Source organism: Beauveria bassiana (assembly GCF_000280675.1).
Source record: "Beauveria bassiana ARSEF 2860 unplaced genomic scaffold BBA_S00046, whole genome shotgun sequence".
In the NCBI taxonomy this organism is placed as follows: Eukaryota; Fungi; Ascomycota; class Sordariomycetes; order Hypocreales; family Cordycipitaceae; genus Beauveria; species Beauveria bassiana.
Genome location: NW_007930881.1, coordinates 13,204 through 27,543, shown reverse-complemented (window position 1 = coordinate 27,543; position 14,340 = coordinate 13,204). Strand labels below are relative to the sequence as shown.

Sequence of the window (14,340 nt, the reverse complement as noted above, 5' to 3'; positions counted from 1 at the left end):
CGCCTGAAGGAAGCTGTGGCGGTGAGGGAGAGATGCATGTTTGAAGCATGTGCCTTTTAATAAATACCCTTGACTTGACAACTCCTTGATTGCCTTTGTGATTCCTGTTATAAAAATGCCATAGTGACTATAGACTGAAAAGCCATTTTTTTTTTGTTTTGCGAGGATCTAGGTACTCGTCCTGAGGTGGCAGCTCGTCTAATTATGCGTCGAGCAAGAGCTTGCGACTCTTTCTTCAACACTGCGACCAAGTTTAGTTTCCGGCTACTCTGACGCTCACTACATCTGAATCAGTGTCTCGCAAAAGTTAACGGTCCTAATTTTTTTATTTTTTATTTTGATTCAGAGCTTGCATCGCGCTCGTGTCACATGGATGCGCAGACTGCACCGATGCGCAACGGGCGGCTACAGAGGGCCAACGCAGGGTCGCGTCCGACTGCTCGTGGGAATAAGCCATCTGCATGTGTCCGGCCTACAAGTCGCCCGATCGACAGCGCCTACTGCGGACGACAGGGCAAAAAATTTGTAGCGAAGCAAGCATCGTGAGCCTATCCAAGCACGCGCCGCAGCGTCGTGTGAAACACTTGAGCATTCGCACAAGCCGGCGGGTGCCGAGGGTGATGGCGAATAATGGGAAACGGTGCTCGAAATAGCAGATTTTCTGGCCATGATGGGCGGCCTAGTTTTGAGTTTCAGACGATTGGGGAGTGAGTCCACACGCCCACGAACCCAGCAACCCGGATCGGGCGCGTGCCTTGCTGTCAGGAGAAGTCTCGGCGATGGGGGCCTGCGAGCGAAACGAATCCGCCCTAATCAGCACGGAGGATTCTTTTAGTGGGTGTATTACTCGTTATGATGATCAAGTTCTTAACTTAGTAGGAGTAACTAACTAGGAGCAATAGTGACGAATAAGGCTGGGACGGGCCGTTGCGGCGGAGCCAGACGAGGCTTATGCTGAGCCACAAGCCCATGGGCACTAGCCTCAGTCCACGAGGACTGTTTCATTCAGCCTTGGTGCGCTAGAGGACATGCCCAGCACTAAACTCGACTAAATTCATATTGCACTGCCTCGGTAGCTGGGGGAATTGGATACGGTTCCTGCAAAGCATGAGCGCAGCCATGGCGGCGCGGTCGCCTGCCGCCTGTCAGGAACAATCGCCCAACAAGTCTAAGAGAAGTCCGGTGATTCCCGACTTGCGGCTGAACTCGAAAACGGCATCATCTTTTACCATTTCCCAGGTAATTACAGAGTATTTGGAAACTAAAAAGGGGAGAGGGGGAGGCCTCACCAGCCACGGGGCGCATTTTTTTAGAATCACGACGCCAATTTACGTCGAGAACGAGCGCCGCAACAACGAGCAAATTTTCATCTCTTTTTTTTTTTTGCACATCCTCGGGAGAGCCGGAGGACGTGAGAGAGCGGCAAATCGAAAATAGAAAGAGAAAAAGAAAAAAAAAAAAAAAAAGACATGACGTAGCATGCCTGCGTCACGGTCAAAGGCGACCACAATTGTGACCCCTTTTTGCGATTTTGCCGTTTTCCGCGCAATGTCGTGACGACAACCTCGTCACGAGCCAATCGCCTCACTGGTAGCTAGCGAGCGCAGACATCGGCAAAAGAAGGGGGAGTCGCGTGTCGCTTTTCTCGTACCGCATCTGGGGGGGGAGTAATACCGGTATCTGGCAGCCTTTTGGGACACGTTTTTCCCTGCTTTTTTGTCAAAGGGGAGCCGCTTTCCCGCCCCCAAAATGGGGGAAGTATGGACAATTTGGTAGTTAAACCAGTCAAAATGGAAAAAGCATCTGTTGGTATAAACAAGGCTACCAATAAGTGGTGGCCTGTGCCTGCGTCAGTCGACTTTTTTGTTAACCCGGGGGGGTGGGTGGGAGAGGGCGACGACGATGGCGTCGGTCTGCTGACGGACGCCTCTGACGGCACAGGCTGGTGTCTAGAACCCTGGTTTACGAGGGGGGAAAAAAAAAAGGCAAGGGTCCTTGAAGAAGAAGGGGGTGAATTGGTCATGGCGGGGGTGGCAAAAGGCGAGAATTTCGAGGATAACGGCTAAATATTGGATTCTGCCATGCGTTGTTGCGATGATGCGCAGGTTGTGGTGTTGAGGTATGACGTACTGATAGAGGTTGAACAAGTCCTGCAAAGAAACTATGCAACAAACACCAACGTTCAGACGAGTACATTGACCAACCGGCAAACTTGGAAACTGCCAAAGACCAATTCGGCGCTGCTACTGGGTAGTTACTGGGTAATTGCACACCCCCCAGGGCTGAACGGCTGACGGGTAACTAAATCAACTAGCATCGAGGCTATACATTTTAATATTCCGTAACGAATTAATTGCAAATCCGATTTCCAACATGTTGAGGTAATGATTCAACAGTGTCGAACAGTGGCAATAATTCATCTGAGACGGCGCGTCCTCGGGCCGCGTTGCGCGTTTCAAAAGAGGCAACAAGATTAGTTAGTTATTCACAAAAGTGAGGCGCGCCGTTGGAAAGCCAAGCCAAGCCTAGCCTAAACCAAGAGATTTGGCGTGCCCATCACGAGGATGTAGATTCGGAGTTGCAGGCGTGACTCGAAAAGCTTTTTTTTTTTTGGCCCTAATAACCTAGTTTATTGGTATGATATTTGCGCCATGGCCCAGGTTCAGTCTAGTGGTATTTGCAGCATGCAGGCTTGTCAAGATGGACCTGATGATAGGGCGGAATTGACATGCATGCGGTAGTTGATCATTACAAAGAGCTTGTCGAGGGAGGGGGAGGGGGTGATTTTTGGCGTTTTTTTTTTTTTCCCTTGTGGTGTCGCTTTTTTGCCTTGGAAGAGAATGGAAGCAAAAAGTGTCAACAAGGTCACGGACTCTCGCCGACAAACACAAAAACGGACAGTGTGCAAAAGTTGCGCTGACTGACGGGGGTTTACAGGGCTTGTTGGAGGCGTCGAGACGAGGAGAATTGCGAGGCGTTTTTCTCCATATTCTGTCCGCGCGACTTGTCGCCCAGGTACAGACCAAGGGACCGACCAAGGACAACGACCGAGCAAGTGGCCACTACTTAGTTACGGATTACTGAAGAACTAGTTGGATTTATTATCGGATTCACACTGGCTCCAGGGACAGAGTTGTAGCCAACTATAGATGACCCAGGCGTCAAAATCCTCTGTATCCTCCATCCGGTCTGCTTCTCTCCAGTCGGCCGCCCCCCAAAGGCCGGCCCTCGTAGTTTCAGTAACCGCTCAAGTTCCTTCTCGAGCGCTCGAGAAGGATGAATGGCTCTCGCTTCATCGTTTCCGAAACTCGAAACTCGAACCCGTGCAAAAATAGCAGACGTCTGCTTTGGTATTCCCGCCATTCAAGTTATTTCGAGCCCTTTGGGTCTTCCCTCCCCGGGCCGGCGCGTTCCCCCCTAACCCTGGTAACTAGCTGTCAGCACCAAATGGGTCAACTCGCGACGACAACTCCGCCCCGCCAAGGGCAAAAAAAAGAAACAAGCGATAAGTTATGGGGGTGTGCCAACATATGAGCATGTGCTGCTAGCAACTAGCCCACAAAGAGGCCAGGCCGAACAGTCATTGTCGGAAACTGGGGGGCCTGGAGCAGGCAGAAACGGCCTCCAAGGCCACCACCAGCACCACCAGCACCACTAGCACCACCACCGCCCGCGGGCCATGGCCATGCCATCCTAGATGACACTAGATGACAAGCCCAGGTAAGTAAAGTCTAGGCGACGCCTTTGCCTCGTCCCACTCGCTCTTTTCGTTGTTGTGCCTCTTGTCAATGCCGTTTTGCTGCTGCTGCTGCTGCTCCCCCACCCCAGTCAAGGACACAATGGCCTCCACACAAAAGTTGATCTGCCATGTACAAGGCGTTTTCACCAGTCTTATATACATGCAGCAAGTACCTCTTCGCCCGCCACCACACGCCCCCCCTACCCATGAACACACACACCCTGCCTCTTCGACTTACACCAATCTTCTTCTGCGATGCACTTATAAACTACCTCGTTTCCCCCCTCAACTCCAACAAATTCTTTCCTTTCCATTATACTCACGACAACATAACATCTTGACTACTTTACCTGTACTCTACTGCTCTACTTACTACATTGTAGAGCCTTTTCAGCAAGACACTTGCCGTCTCCCCCCCCCATCAACCACCACAAAGCTACTGCTTCTCCCTCCCCCCCCATCGCGGGGCTCAACGCCATTCACCATGTGCACCACCAAAGTCTTTGTCACTGTCCACCAGGACGGACACCGCTCGACCACCTCGCAGGTCTTGCTGTGCCCGGCGTCGCGCCGCAACCGTCCCTGCGCCGACCACACCGTGGTGCAGCAGCCGGCATCGCGAGACCAGCTGCCTCATGCGCCGGCCGCACCCGCAATCTCGTTTCCCCCGACGCCCGAGTACTCTCCGCGACCGTCCTCCAACTATTCTCCTCGTCCGTCCAACTACTCTCCTCGTCCCTCGAGCCGCGGCTCTGCCGACCCTCACTCGTCGTCTCGTCACTCGTCCCGCCACTCGTCCACATCGTCCTCGCGGCGACGCGAGCCGGGCATCTACGTCAACGGCCAGCGCATGGTCAATGCATACAGCAGCAGCAGTCGTCCAGAGCGCGTCATGCTGGTGCCGCACCCGCCTACGCCGCGCACGCCGCCGCAGAGCAACAGCATGCCGCGCACGGCACCCTCGTCGCCCTCTGCCAACCTCGCCATCCCCTACAGCAGCTCCCCCCGCCAGCACTACAACCAGCCATACCTCGTGGACGAGCGTCAGCGCGGATTGCATCATCATCATCACGTTGCGGTCCAGCCGGCCTCGCCCGTCAGCAGCTCCTCGCGACACTCGCGCCAGACATCGGCCAGCTCGCAGGGCAGTCGTCGCTCCTTCTCTTCTGCTGCGGATGACGAGGAGCGTCGCCGGCGGAGGGATGAGCGTGGCGAGCGTCGCAGCTCGCGCAAGACGGATGAGCTCCGCGACCGCATCAAGCATGCAAACGACGAAATTGCCAACCGTCCCGCTGTGCGTACCGTCGATGAGCAGCAGCCGCAGCCGCAGTCGCAGCAGCCTGTGACGGAGCGTCGCAGCCGTCGAGATGGGCACGAGGAATTAGGCGGCGTCATGAGCCGTCTGAATGTCGAGGACAAAAACTGGAGGCAACGCAGAGCATACGAAAAGGCTGCGATGCTAGAGCAGGAGGAGATTGAGGCGCAGAATCAGCGTATGCGGGAGCGCACCGTGCCACAGCGTCGCGCGACGGTAGGGCCTGGAAGCCGTCGTCACCGCATCGCCTATGATGACGGTCTCTACCGCTGGGAGTAGAAAAGAGGTGGGAGTATCAAAGGAGGACAGAATATGGGGCAAACAGCAACAGCGATTACTTTACTTTACTTTACTACTGATGAACTATATTTGGGACACAACAGAACGGGATATAGAAGAACAACGGCCAAAGGCGAGCAAAAATGTTTTATTAGCTTTATTTCAGATATCATAGACACAAGGCTCTCGGAGCCATAATGACAGGAAAAAACCAATTATTGATACCTATCTCACCCATAACCTCAGTGACTGTCAACGTGGGCCGAGGAGCATACGATACCACTGGCACGCCCAAGCCCGCAGTTGTCAGGTCGGATCGTTGACTCACACTTACACTTACTGCCTAGCCCCGCCCGCTCAAATCTGCTGCAGATGTGACCAGGGTTTTTGTCTTGGCCAAAAAGGAACGGATTGAATTTTGCAGTGTTTTAGCCCTAGGGGATTCACGAGAAGAGGGGGAAGGGGGGGGAGGGGTGGGAGGATGATGAGGGACGCAAGGCAGATCAGTTGGTGTAGGCGGGCCCGTATCGATGGACCAGTGACTTGCTGCCTGGAGGGCTAGTTGGTTTCTGTAAAGTTGCAAATTCGGGAGATTGGAGTTGAAAGTCTTGAAAATTCGATTGGACTTCTTTGGCCTTTTTTGATAGCCTTTTTACGCCTTGTGTCTGTCTGTCGTCGATGATGAGTTTGGGCTTGGGCCTGTTCCACTAGCAACGGGGGATAGAGCTCGGTAGGCAGCCGTGTAAAGAACCACAATCTGCCGTTTCACAAAGGGTAGAATCGGTCTATAGACCCTAGCCCATCATCGGAACATTTAACCACATTTAGCAATGGGGATTGACGAATCAAGTCTGATTTAGCAATTAAAAGCACGTCACCCCGTTCGAGTGACCGACATGTCCCATCGGCCGGGTTGCTGCCTGGACGCGGGCTGGGACGCCGAGAGCGGGGGCGCCGCTACAAGTCGAAAAACTGCGGGACACACGGGGGTTATGTATGTGTCTTGTGATGGGGGAAAGTTTTTACGAACAAGTGGTGTAGGTTTGTAGTCAAATACCCTGGTATCTTGTATAAAGGAAACGAAAAACTCGGGCGGTTACGCGTCGTCGGTACGGATTAGTCAGAATGGGAAGGGGACGTTGTGTATGTATATCCCTGCTGAGCTGAGTGTGTAAGGATGTTTTTGTGCCGGAGATGATGCTAGTTGGGCATGTGTGTGTGTGGTTTGACAGGCAAGGCTGTGACAGTTGGCGAGTCCCGAGACGGACGGGACGGCATGGAGTGCATATTTGCCGAGCCAAGCATCCCGTACGCATGTCGTGCTTTTGCGCATGTCGTGCTTTGCGCGGCTGTGGGATTCTGTACCTGCAGTACGGCCGGGGAGTCATGGCATGCGGGTGATGCTGAAATCGGATAATTGTGTATGGGGTATAACGGCCTGCTGCCGGGGAGGGACTGGGCGAGAGGAGACAGACAGGCTGTGAGCTGGGCTTGTTGGTGCCCGACTGGGCGATTTTTCCGGTCGGGCGACTCGACTGATTGCTGGCAAGTAGTTGGTACATGTGATGACGGGCGGCGCACGCTACAGTCGCGGGTCACAAGAACGAAACTCGGAGAATTATAAGCATAAGCTAATGTACAACACCAACGGCATAGTTGTTCGGATGAAGAGGTCGGGGATCCAAGTAATGATATCCCGGCTACGTGGGATGCCTTGTTTTATACCCTGTCACCCGTAAACCTGTGTTATTAATGCTTCTGGCTCTTGTTGGTCTGCACAGTGTTTGTTTCATCGCTGTCAGTGTTTTAGCTAGCCTAGGCTAGCCGCCCAGGGTTGAGTGAGATCAACGGTCGCTCCACAGAATCGGCCGCTTGGGGCGATGCTACTACAGCATTACAGATGAATGAATCAAAGGCAAAAAAAAAAAAAAAAAAAAAAAAAATACTTGTACCTGTAGGTGAGTGTAGATGAGACAAGTAAAAACGACTGTTTCTCGCGTGGTATATTTGCGCGCTCAGAGACACAGTGCGATAGCACGCGGGCGCAAGTACTACGCCGTAATCTGTGCCTGAACAAGGCTGTACAACCCCAGTTGGTTGCCACACACAATGATTCAAAACAACCTCACAATTACTTTGTTCTAGTAAGCAGAGTATTTTCTGTTGGAAAAATTGTGTTGGTGTGAAATCGCAAGGAACAACATACGCCTTGTCAGCTGCTGTATATCCTGATCGCTGTCGTGGTTGGTGGCGCTGCTACTACGTCTTTCTTTGCAGCTATTTACAAACCCCGCCTCAAAATCTTCACTTGCTGCCAGACGTCAGATCAACACCCATTCTTGCTCAAGTCATCACCAACCTCTCAGTATTCGCTTTCGCCCGCGGCTTTTCATCCCCCGCGCCATGGAGGCCTGGCTCAACGACTCCGGGGCTCTCGGCCTGCCCCATCTCAAAGTCGCCGACTTTGCCCTCACCGGCCGTGGCGTGCAGGCCCAGCGCGCCTTTTCCGCCGGCGAGCGCATCCTCACCATACCCGCGCAGTGCCTGTGGACGGTCGAGCACGCGTACGCGGATCGCCTGCTGGGTCCGGTGCTTCGCGCGCTGCAGCCGCCGCTGTCGGTGGAGGACACGCTGGCGCTGCACATTTTGCTGGTGCGCGCGCGGCGGCGGCCGGACGATGACGGCGCGTACGAGGCGGGTCGGAGGAGCCATGTGGACGTGCTGCCGGACAGGTACACCATGAGCATCTTCTTCAGCGACGAGGAGATGCAGGTGTGCAAGGGAAGCTCGCTGTATACGCTGACGACGCAGCTACGAGGCAGGATCGGGGACGATTATAAAAAGTTGCTGACGCGCGTGTTGATGCGCCATCGCAATCTATTCCCATTGAGTAAATTCGGCATAGAACATGTACGTAACATGTACCGGCCAGCTACAAAGCAGCACCTAACATGGCTTGTCGTTTCTAGTATAAATGGGCACTCTGCACGGTATGGAGTCGCGGCATGGACTTTACCGTCTCCGAGGGAAACTCTTTGCGGCTTCTGGCGCCCTTTGCAGACATGCTCAACCACTCATCCGACGTGAAGCAGTGCCATGCCTACGACCCTACCACCGGGGACTTGTCTATTCTCGCCTCCAAAGACTACAATGTCGGCGACCAAGTCTTCATCTACTACGGGCCCGTTCCCAACAACAGACTCTTGCGTCTCTACGGCTTCGTGCTGCCGGAGAATCCCCACGACAGCTACGATCTCGTGCTGCAGACGAGCCCCATGGCGCCGCTCTACGAGCAGAAAGAGAGGTTGTGGAAACTAGCCGGCCTGGATACGGCCTGCACGATCCCTCTCACTGCGAATGATCCGCTTCCTCGCAGCGTACTCCGATATCTACGCATCCAGCGGCTCGACGAGTCTTTGCTCGGCGCCATGACTATGCAGATTGCGACTGGCGCCGACGAGAAAATCAGCGACGACAGCGAGACTCTGATTTTGCAGTTCCTCATCGACTCCATCAGCGCCATCCTCGAAGGCTTCAGCATCCCACTCGACATCTTGACGGCGCAGCTCGCCGCCGGCGACGTGTACCCCGTGGGAGGCAACGCCTGGGCAGCCGCGCAGGTCAGCGTCGGCGAGCAGCGCATTCTGCGGCTGGCCAGGGACAAGGCAGAGCGCTTACTATCCGCGGTCGACGGCGGCGGCGGCGACCATGGTGACGCGCAGAGACGGAGGAACCGGTGCGCGCGATGCGGAAAGGAGGAGGAGGAGGATGGGGAGGAGGCGGCTACGCGGCTCATGGCGTGCGGGCGGTGCAAGGCAGTTTGGTACTGCGGGCGGGAATGCCAGGTGGGACATTTCAAGGAACACAAGGCGCTGTGTCGATCGCTGGCCGCGAAAAAAGTAAAGTAGACGGTTAGAGGAGGCTAAAATGTGTGTGAAAAGTTGAGAGGCTGTTTTAGGTCGATACGGAATTGATGTGAATGAGTGGCAACGTGGATGGCATGATGAGAAGATTTTACCAAAATCAATATTAATAATAAAGATGTTGATATAGAAGAAGCCATCATTATAGAGGATGATGAGCGTTCAAATATGGCCAGCGCATGTAATCAGGTTTCGGACGCGAAAGAAAAGACAGCTAAGGCGATAATAAATCTTCGATGGACGCCTCCACACGCGTAAAGTCGCGATCGGCCAAGCCCCCCCCCCCCCCCCGACGACGGCCTATGAGCGGCTCAGAATTACTCACCCCAGCATCAGCATAGTTACACACAATCACCACCTTGCCCATTCTCACTATTGAATCAGTCTTGCACTCTTCTGTCGTCTTTTATACCATGCGCGGCCAGACGAGGACCGCCGCACGCCGAGCCGCCGCACGCGCACGCACACGCGCCCGCTCCTCCTCCTCCTCCTCATCCTCGCCCTCAGCCAGCGACTCTGAGAGCGTATCCCTCGCGCGACCCGCCAAGCGTCGCAAAACAGCCTCTTCCTCCTCAACTTCCAAGCTCGATGCCTATCGCGCCCTCCTCCTCCTCCACCAGCAAAAACCCACCGCCGACCTCACCACCCCCAGCCTGCCGCCGACGCGCTGCCACACGCTCGCGTACCATGTGCCTCTACTACTCCTCGTCGACGGCGGCCCTCGCGCCGCCTTTCTCTCCTGGTTCGACTCTGTGAGCTCCGCCCGCGCCATGCCCTGGCGTAAACCCTGGATCGACCCGTCCTCCTTTGCCTCTCCGTCTGAGCTGCGCGCCGCTCTGGAGAAGCGCGCGTACGAGGTCTGGATCAGCGAGATTATGCTGCAGCAGACGCGCGTCGCCGTCGTGGTGGATTACTGGAAGAGATGGATGTCCAAGTGGCCTACGATTCACGACTTGGCTGCCGCTGACACGGATGACGTGCTCGCGGCGTGGCGAGGCCTGGGATACTACAGCCGCGCGACGCGCATCCACACAGCCGCCCAGCTCGCCGTCGGTGACCCCTCCATGCAAGGTCTTTTGCCTTCTTCCGCGGCAGACCTCGCGGAGAAGATCCCCGGCGTGGGGCGGTACACAGCCGGCGCCATCTCGTGCATCGCGTTTGGACGGCCGGCGCCCATGGTCGACGGCAACGTGCTGCGAGTGCTGAGTCGGCAGCTGGGGCTCTACGGAAACATCAAGACGGATAAAGCGGTCATTGACTTGATTTGGGCTGCGGCCGAGGCGCTCGTCAATGCCGTGGCGCTCGACGGGGAGGATGGGGAAGAGGTAGCGGCGGCGGATACGAGAAGCGATCGGCCGGGACGCTGGGGGCAGGCGCTCATGGAGCTGGGCAGCACGGTCTGCGCGCCGAGGCCAGACTGCGGCGCGTGCCCGATTACATCGACGTGTCGCGCGTACAGCGAGGGTCTAGCCCTGCTGAGCAAGGAAAAGTCACGAGTGGGCGAGAATGGCATTGCGGACATGGAGGATCTGTGCGGGGTTTGCCAACCATTCGACGACACCGACGATGTTGAGAACCAGCCACCACCACCCGCGGTCACTAAAGGCGGCAAACAAGCCACACTGTCCGCATTCTTTGCCAAGTCTGCTGTGCCCGCGAAGCCGTCCGCGAAACCAAAAGTCGACATTGACGGGATTGTGCGCCACGCTCGCCGGTTTCCCATCAAGGCGGTGAAAAAGGCCGTCCGGGAGGAGGAGACGCTTGTGTGCGCGGTGGTCCGCGCCGACGGCCGGTACCTGATCTGGAAGCGGCCGGCCAAGGGCTTACTGGCCGGCCTGTGGGAATTTCCGAGCTCCTTGCTGGAGAATCCAAAAGGTAGCAAGGCGGCTGAGCGCAAGAAGCTGGCGAGAGAATTCGTGGAGGGGTGGCTCAACAAGGACGAGGTTGAGCATGTGGGGGAGCTGGGGAGTGTGCCGTGGCTATTCTCACACATTAGACTTACAATGCATGTGCATCTGTTCAAGATAAAAGGGACGGAGGATGCGGGCGTTGAAAGAACGACGGAGGCAAGGTGGTCGGATAGTGTGGACACGGAGTCGATGGGTACAGGAATGCGAAAATGCTGGGAGTTGGTCAAGGAGGCTACATGACCCGATTGGGGACGTATAGCATGGTGTAACGAATACTTGTATAATGAATTAGGCTGAGGCTTGGATGTGATGTTACTATTCCAAACATTTGGGTGTTTAGGTTCGTGAATGTTGTAAATTGCTGGGTATAGTATATATCGGTCACGCATCCACAGATATGCAAAAACGCCGCGTTGAACCGGGGCTTTAAACCAAAATCAAAACATGCACAGTACCCAATCACGCCTAGATTTATTGCACGTGCTGATGCTCCTGAACAGGAGGACCGGCGTAGTTGCGGTGGCCCCAGACAACGTACCACAGCGCAGAAATGGTCATGGCAGCGGCAAAGACGACCGAGGCAAAGTTGACGTTTTCCACCTTGGTGACAGGATAGTTGGTGGGCATGCAGAAGAGGGGGAGGGCGAGCAGCGACCAAGCTGTGACTGTTTAGCAGATTTTTCCTTGGTTGGAAGTTGGGACGACAACATACCGACGGCGACAAAGTTGGCAACGTAGCCAAACTTGCCGAGACGAAACGGGGCATCGGCGACTTTGGTGCGACGAGTGAGCATGTTAATGGCAATTGGAGTGGCGTACGACGCTGTCAGACAAATGACGCCAACGCCAGAAAAGGCATTAAAGGCCACGGCGGAACCAAAGTTGATGACGCCGAGGACGATCTGAACAATCATGCTGAGCATCATTGCATTGAGGGGTACATCGAGCTTCTTGTTAACCTGGATCCACCACTTGGAGCCGGGGATGGCGCCGTCGCGAGCAAAGGCCCAGACACAGCGGGAGGCGGCGGTGGTGCAGCCGATGCCGCAGATGAGGGCGAGTACCATGAGAGGGATGAGCAGGCCAATGGCGCCGCCGGGAGAGCCGACAGCCGACTTGATGATGTAGGGGACGGGCTGACCGGAAGCGATAATGGCGGCGATTTCGCCGGCGGGCATGACGAACATGAGGGGGATGAGGAAGAGTAGGCCGGCAAACGTGTTGATGAAGATGGTGGCTACCATGGCCTTGGGGACCTGGGTGGCGGGCTCCTGGACTTCTTCGCACATGCTGTGACGTGTTAGCACATTGCCCAATATGGTAAGGGTCTAAAGAGTTGACGGCCAAAGAAACGTACGAGATGATCATGCCGGTAGATGAAGTAGCGTAGCCGGCGTGCAAGAGACCGACCATAAAGGACCAGCCCTTGGGCCAGCCCGACTCAGTCTCAAAGTGGCCAAAGACGTAGGCGCCGGAGTTGCGACCCGACTTGGCCATGACGAGAACGGTAATGGTAATGGCAATGACGCCGGCAAATGTCCAAAAGATGGCAGCAGTCTACACAAGTCAGCATGAATCAAGTACACGGAGGGACGGAGCACGGAGCCGGGTGCCGTGCTCGGTGATAGTTCGGTGTGGGGAAGCTTGTCAACTTACGTCGATCCAGGGCAGCCACTTGTTTCCGAGGGAGGAGACGAGGTTGCAGAGAAAGGTAATGGCGAGGAAGATAAGAAATTGCTGCCAGCTGGTGCCCTCAATCATGGGGATGGGGTTGCCTTCGGCGTCGAGACCCTTATCAAAGACGTTGATGCAGCCAATGAAGAAAAGCGCGGTACCAAAGTTGACAGCTAGAGTAATAGTGACGTTTCCGACGACGTAGAGCCAGCCGCAGACCCAACTGGCGATGCGACGCCATTTGGCCGGGGCGAGCATGAATGCTTGGTAGTAGACACCTGGACACTTTAGCAACGACTACGGAAACAGGGCAAACGAATTGAGCTCACCTCCAGCAGTTGGATAGACGCTAGTGATTTCACCCAGAGAGGCAGCAACGCAGACAATGATGAGAGAGACGAGGACCCAGCCCCAGATGACGACGACGGAGCCGCCGCCAATGACGGGATAGATGAGAGTAGTGGCCAGACCGTAGGGAATCGAGGCGAGGACAAAGGACATGAAGGCGACCTGTGCGGTAGAGCGGTTGCGCGACAGCTCGGGCTTGTAGCCTAGGGACTCGAGAAAGTGGTCGGCATTGTCTTCGGTCGACATGCGCGGGGCAGCGTAATCGGTCTTTGCGTCCATCTTGGCGGAACCGTTGGAGTCGAAACCGTCCGCCATGGTGGAGGGCAGGGAGAACGAGGTAGATGGTGATGTGTGTATGTGACAGAGAGAGGGGGAGATGACTCGTCGAGGTTGGCGGCTGTTGGGAGTTGGAAGAGTCGAAATTCGACGAGGGTGCGCACGTGAGGCTATGCCTAGAGGAGGCAGACGACCGGAGGGGGGCGTAGGATGTGCGCCACAAGAAGCCAAGATGTACAAGAGGCGGGTCTCAAGTATCTATGCACAGTAAAATGGAGATGAGATAGAATGGCTATAAATAAAAGCGTTTGTGCTAGATGTCAGCCGCGGCAACGTGTTGGTGTTGTCGCTGTGTCAGGGCGACCGGGGAGAAGTAGTATAGAAGGTGTTGTGAAGGCGTGCAACGTGGCTGGGCGCGGGGGAGGAGCCGAATATAAGACGAGACACGGAAGAAGAGTAGAAAGGCTGACAATAAAATGGAATGGGCGGTACAGAGTACAGTACAAGAGTTCCTGGTTATTGACAAGGGCAGCGAGGCGAAAAAGCAGCAAGGCTAAAAAGAAGATTTTCGATGGCGGGCGACAGTGGAGTGCACAGGGCTTGGTGCATGTGGTACGTTGTAACTAAATTCTGCGGGCGCATTTAATGACCAATTATCCTCACCTATGTTTGTTGGTGAACGACCAGGAAGGGCATAGATGTTTAAAATGAAGAGGGAAAAATTCTGCATGTTTTTCTAATAAAAGCCACATGTCTTTGGTGGTTTCACTTGCATGGTCCATGGCCCATTGTCTGAAGGTGACATGGCTGCTGCCGATCCAACAAACAGGCGTCTGCAACCATGCAACATTGCCAACGCTGACTAGCCACAGGTTC

At 55.1% G+C, this 14,340-nt stretch overlaps 4 protein-coding genes across 4 annotated transcripts; 3 read left to right on the top strand and 1 right to left on the bottom strand.

Annotated features, from left to right (window-relative positions):
* Positions 1 to 4,223: 4,223 nt before the first annotated feature.
* On the top strand, positions 4,224 to 5,333 carry BBA_09138 (uncharacterized protein; the record flags this gene model as incomplete). The annotated part of the gene is made up of 1 exon (XM_008604235.1): positions 4,224 to 5,333. The coding sequence occupies one exon, from the start codon at positions 4,224 to 4,226 to the stop codon at positions 5,331 to 5,333; it is 1,110 nt and encodes a 369-aa protein (XP_008602457.1).
* Positions 5,334 to 7,736: 2,403 nt separating this feature from the next.
* BBA_09137 (histone-lysine N-methyltransferase) lies at positions 7,737 to 9,241 on the top strand (the record flags this gene model as incomplete). Its single annotated transcript, XM_008604234.1, has 2 exons — positions 7,737 to 8,243; positions 8,303 to 9,241. The coding sequence occupies 2 exons, from the start codon at positions 7,737 to 7,739 to the stop codon at positions 9,239 to 9,241; spliced, it is 1,446 nt and encodes a 481-aa protein (XP_008602456.1).
* Positions 9,242 to 9,669: 428 nt separating this feature from the next.
* On the top strand, positions 9,670 to 11,406 carry BBA_09136 (A/G-specific adenine glycosylase; the record flags this gene model as incomplete). The annotated part of the gene is made up of 1 exon (XM_008604233.1): positions 9,670 to 11,406. The coding sequence occupies one exon, from the start codon at positions 9,670 to 9,672 to the stop codon at positions 11,404 to 11,406; it is 1,737 nt and encodes a 578-aa protein (XP_008602455.1).
* Positions 11,407 to 11,637: 231 nt separating this feature from the next.
* On the bottom strand, positions 11,638 to 13,503 carry BBA_09135 (polyamine transporter TPO5; the record flags this gene model as incomplete). Its single annotated transcript, XM_008604232.1, has 5 exons — positions 11,638 to 11,825; positions 11,879 to 12,456; positions 12,524 to 12,723; positions 12,823 to 13,118; positions 13,170 to 13,503. 5 exons carry the CDS (start codon positions 13,501 to 13,503, stop codon positions 11,638 to 11,640), a joined length of 1,596 nt encoding a protein of 531 aa, XP_008602454.1.
* Between the last annotated feature and the right edge of the window lie 837 nt (positions 13,504 to 14,340).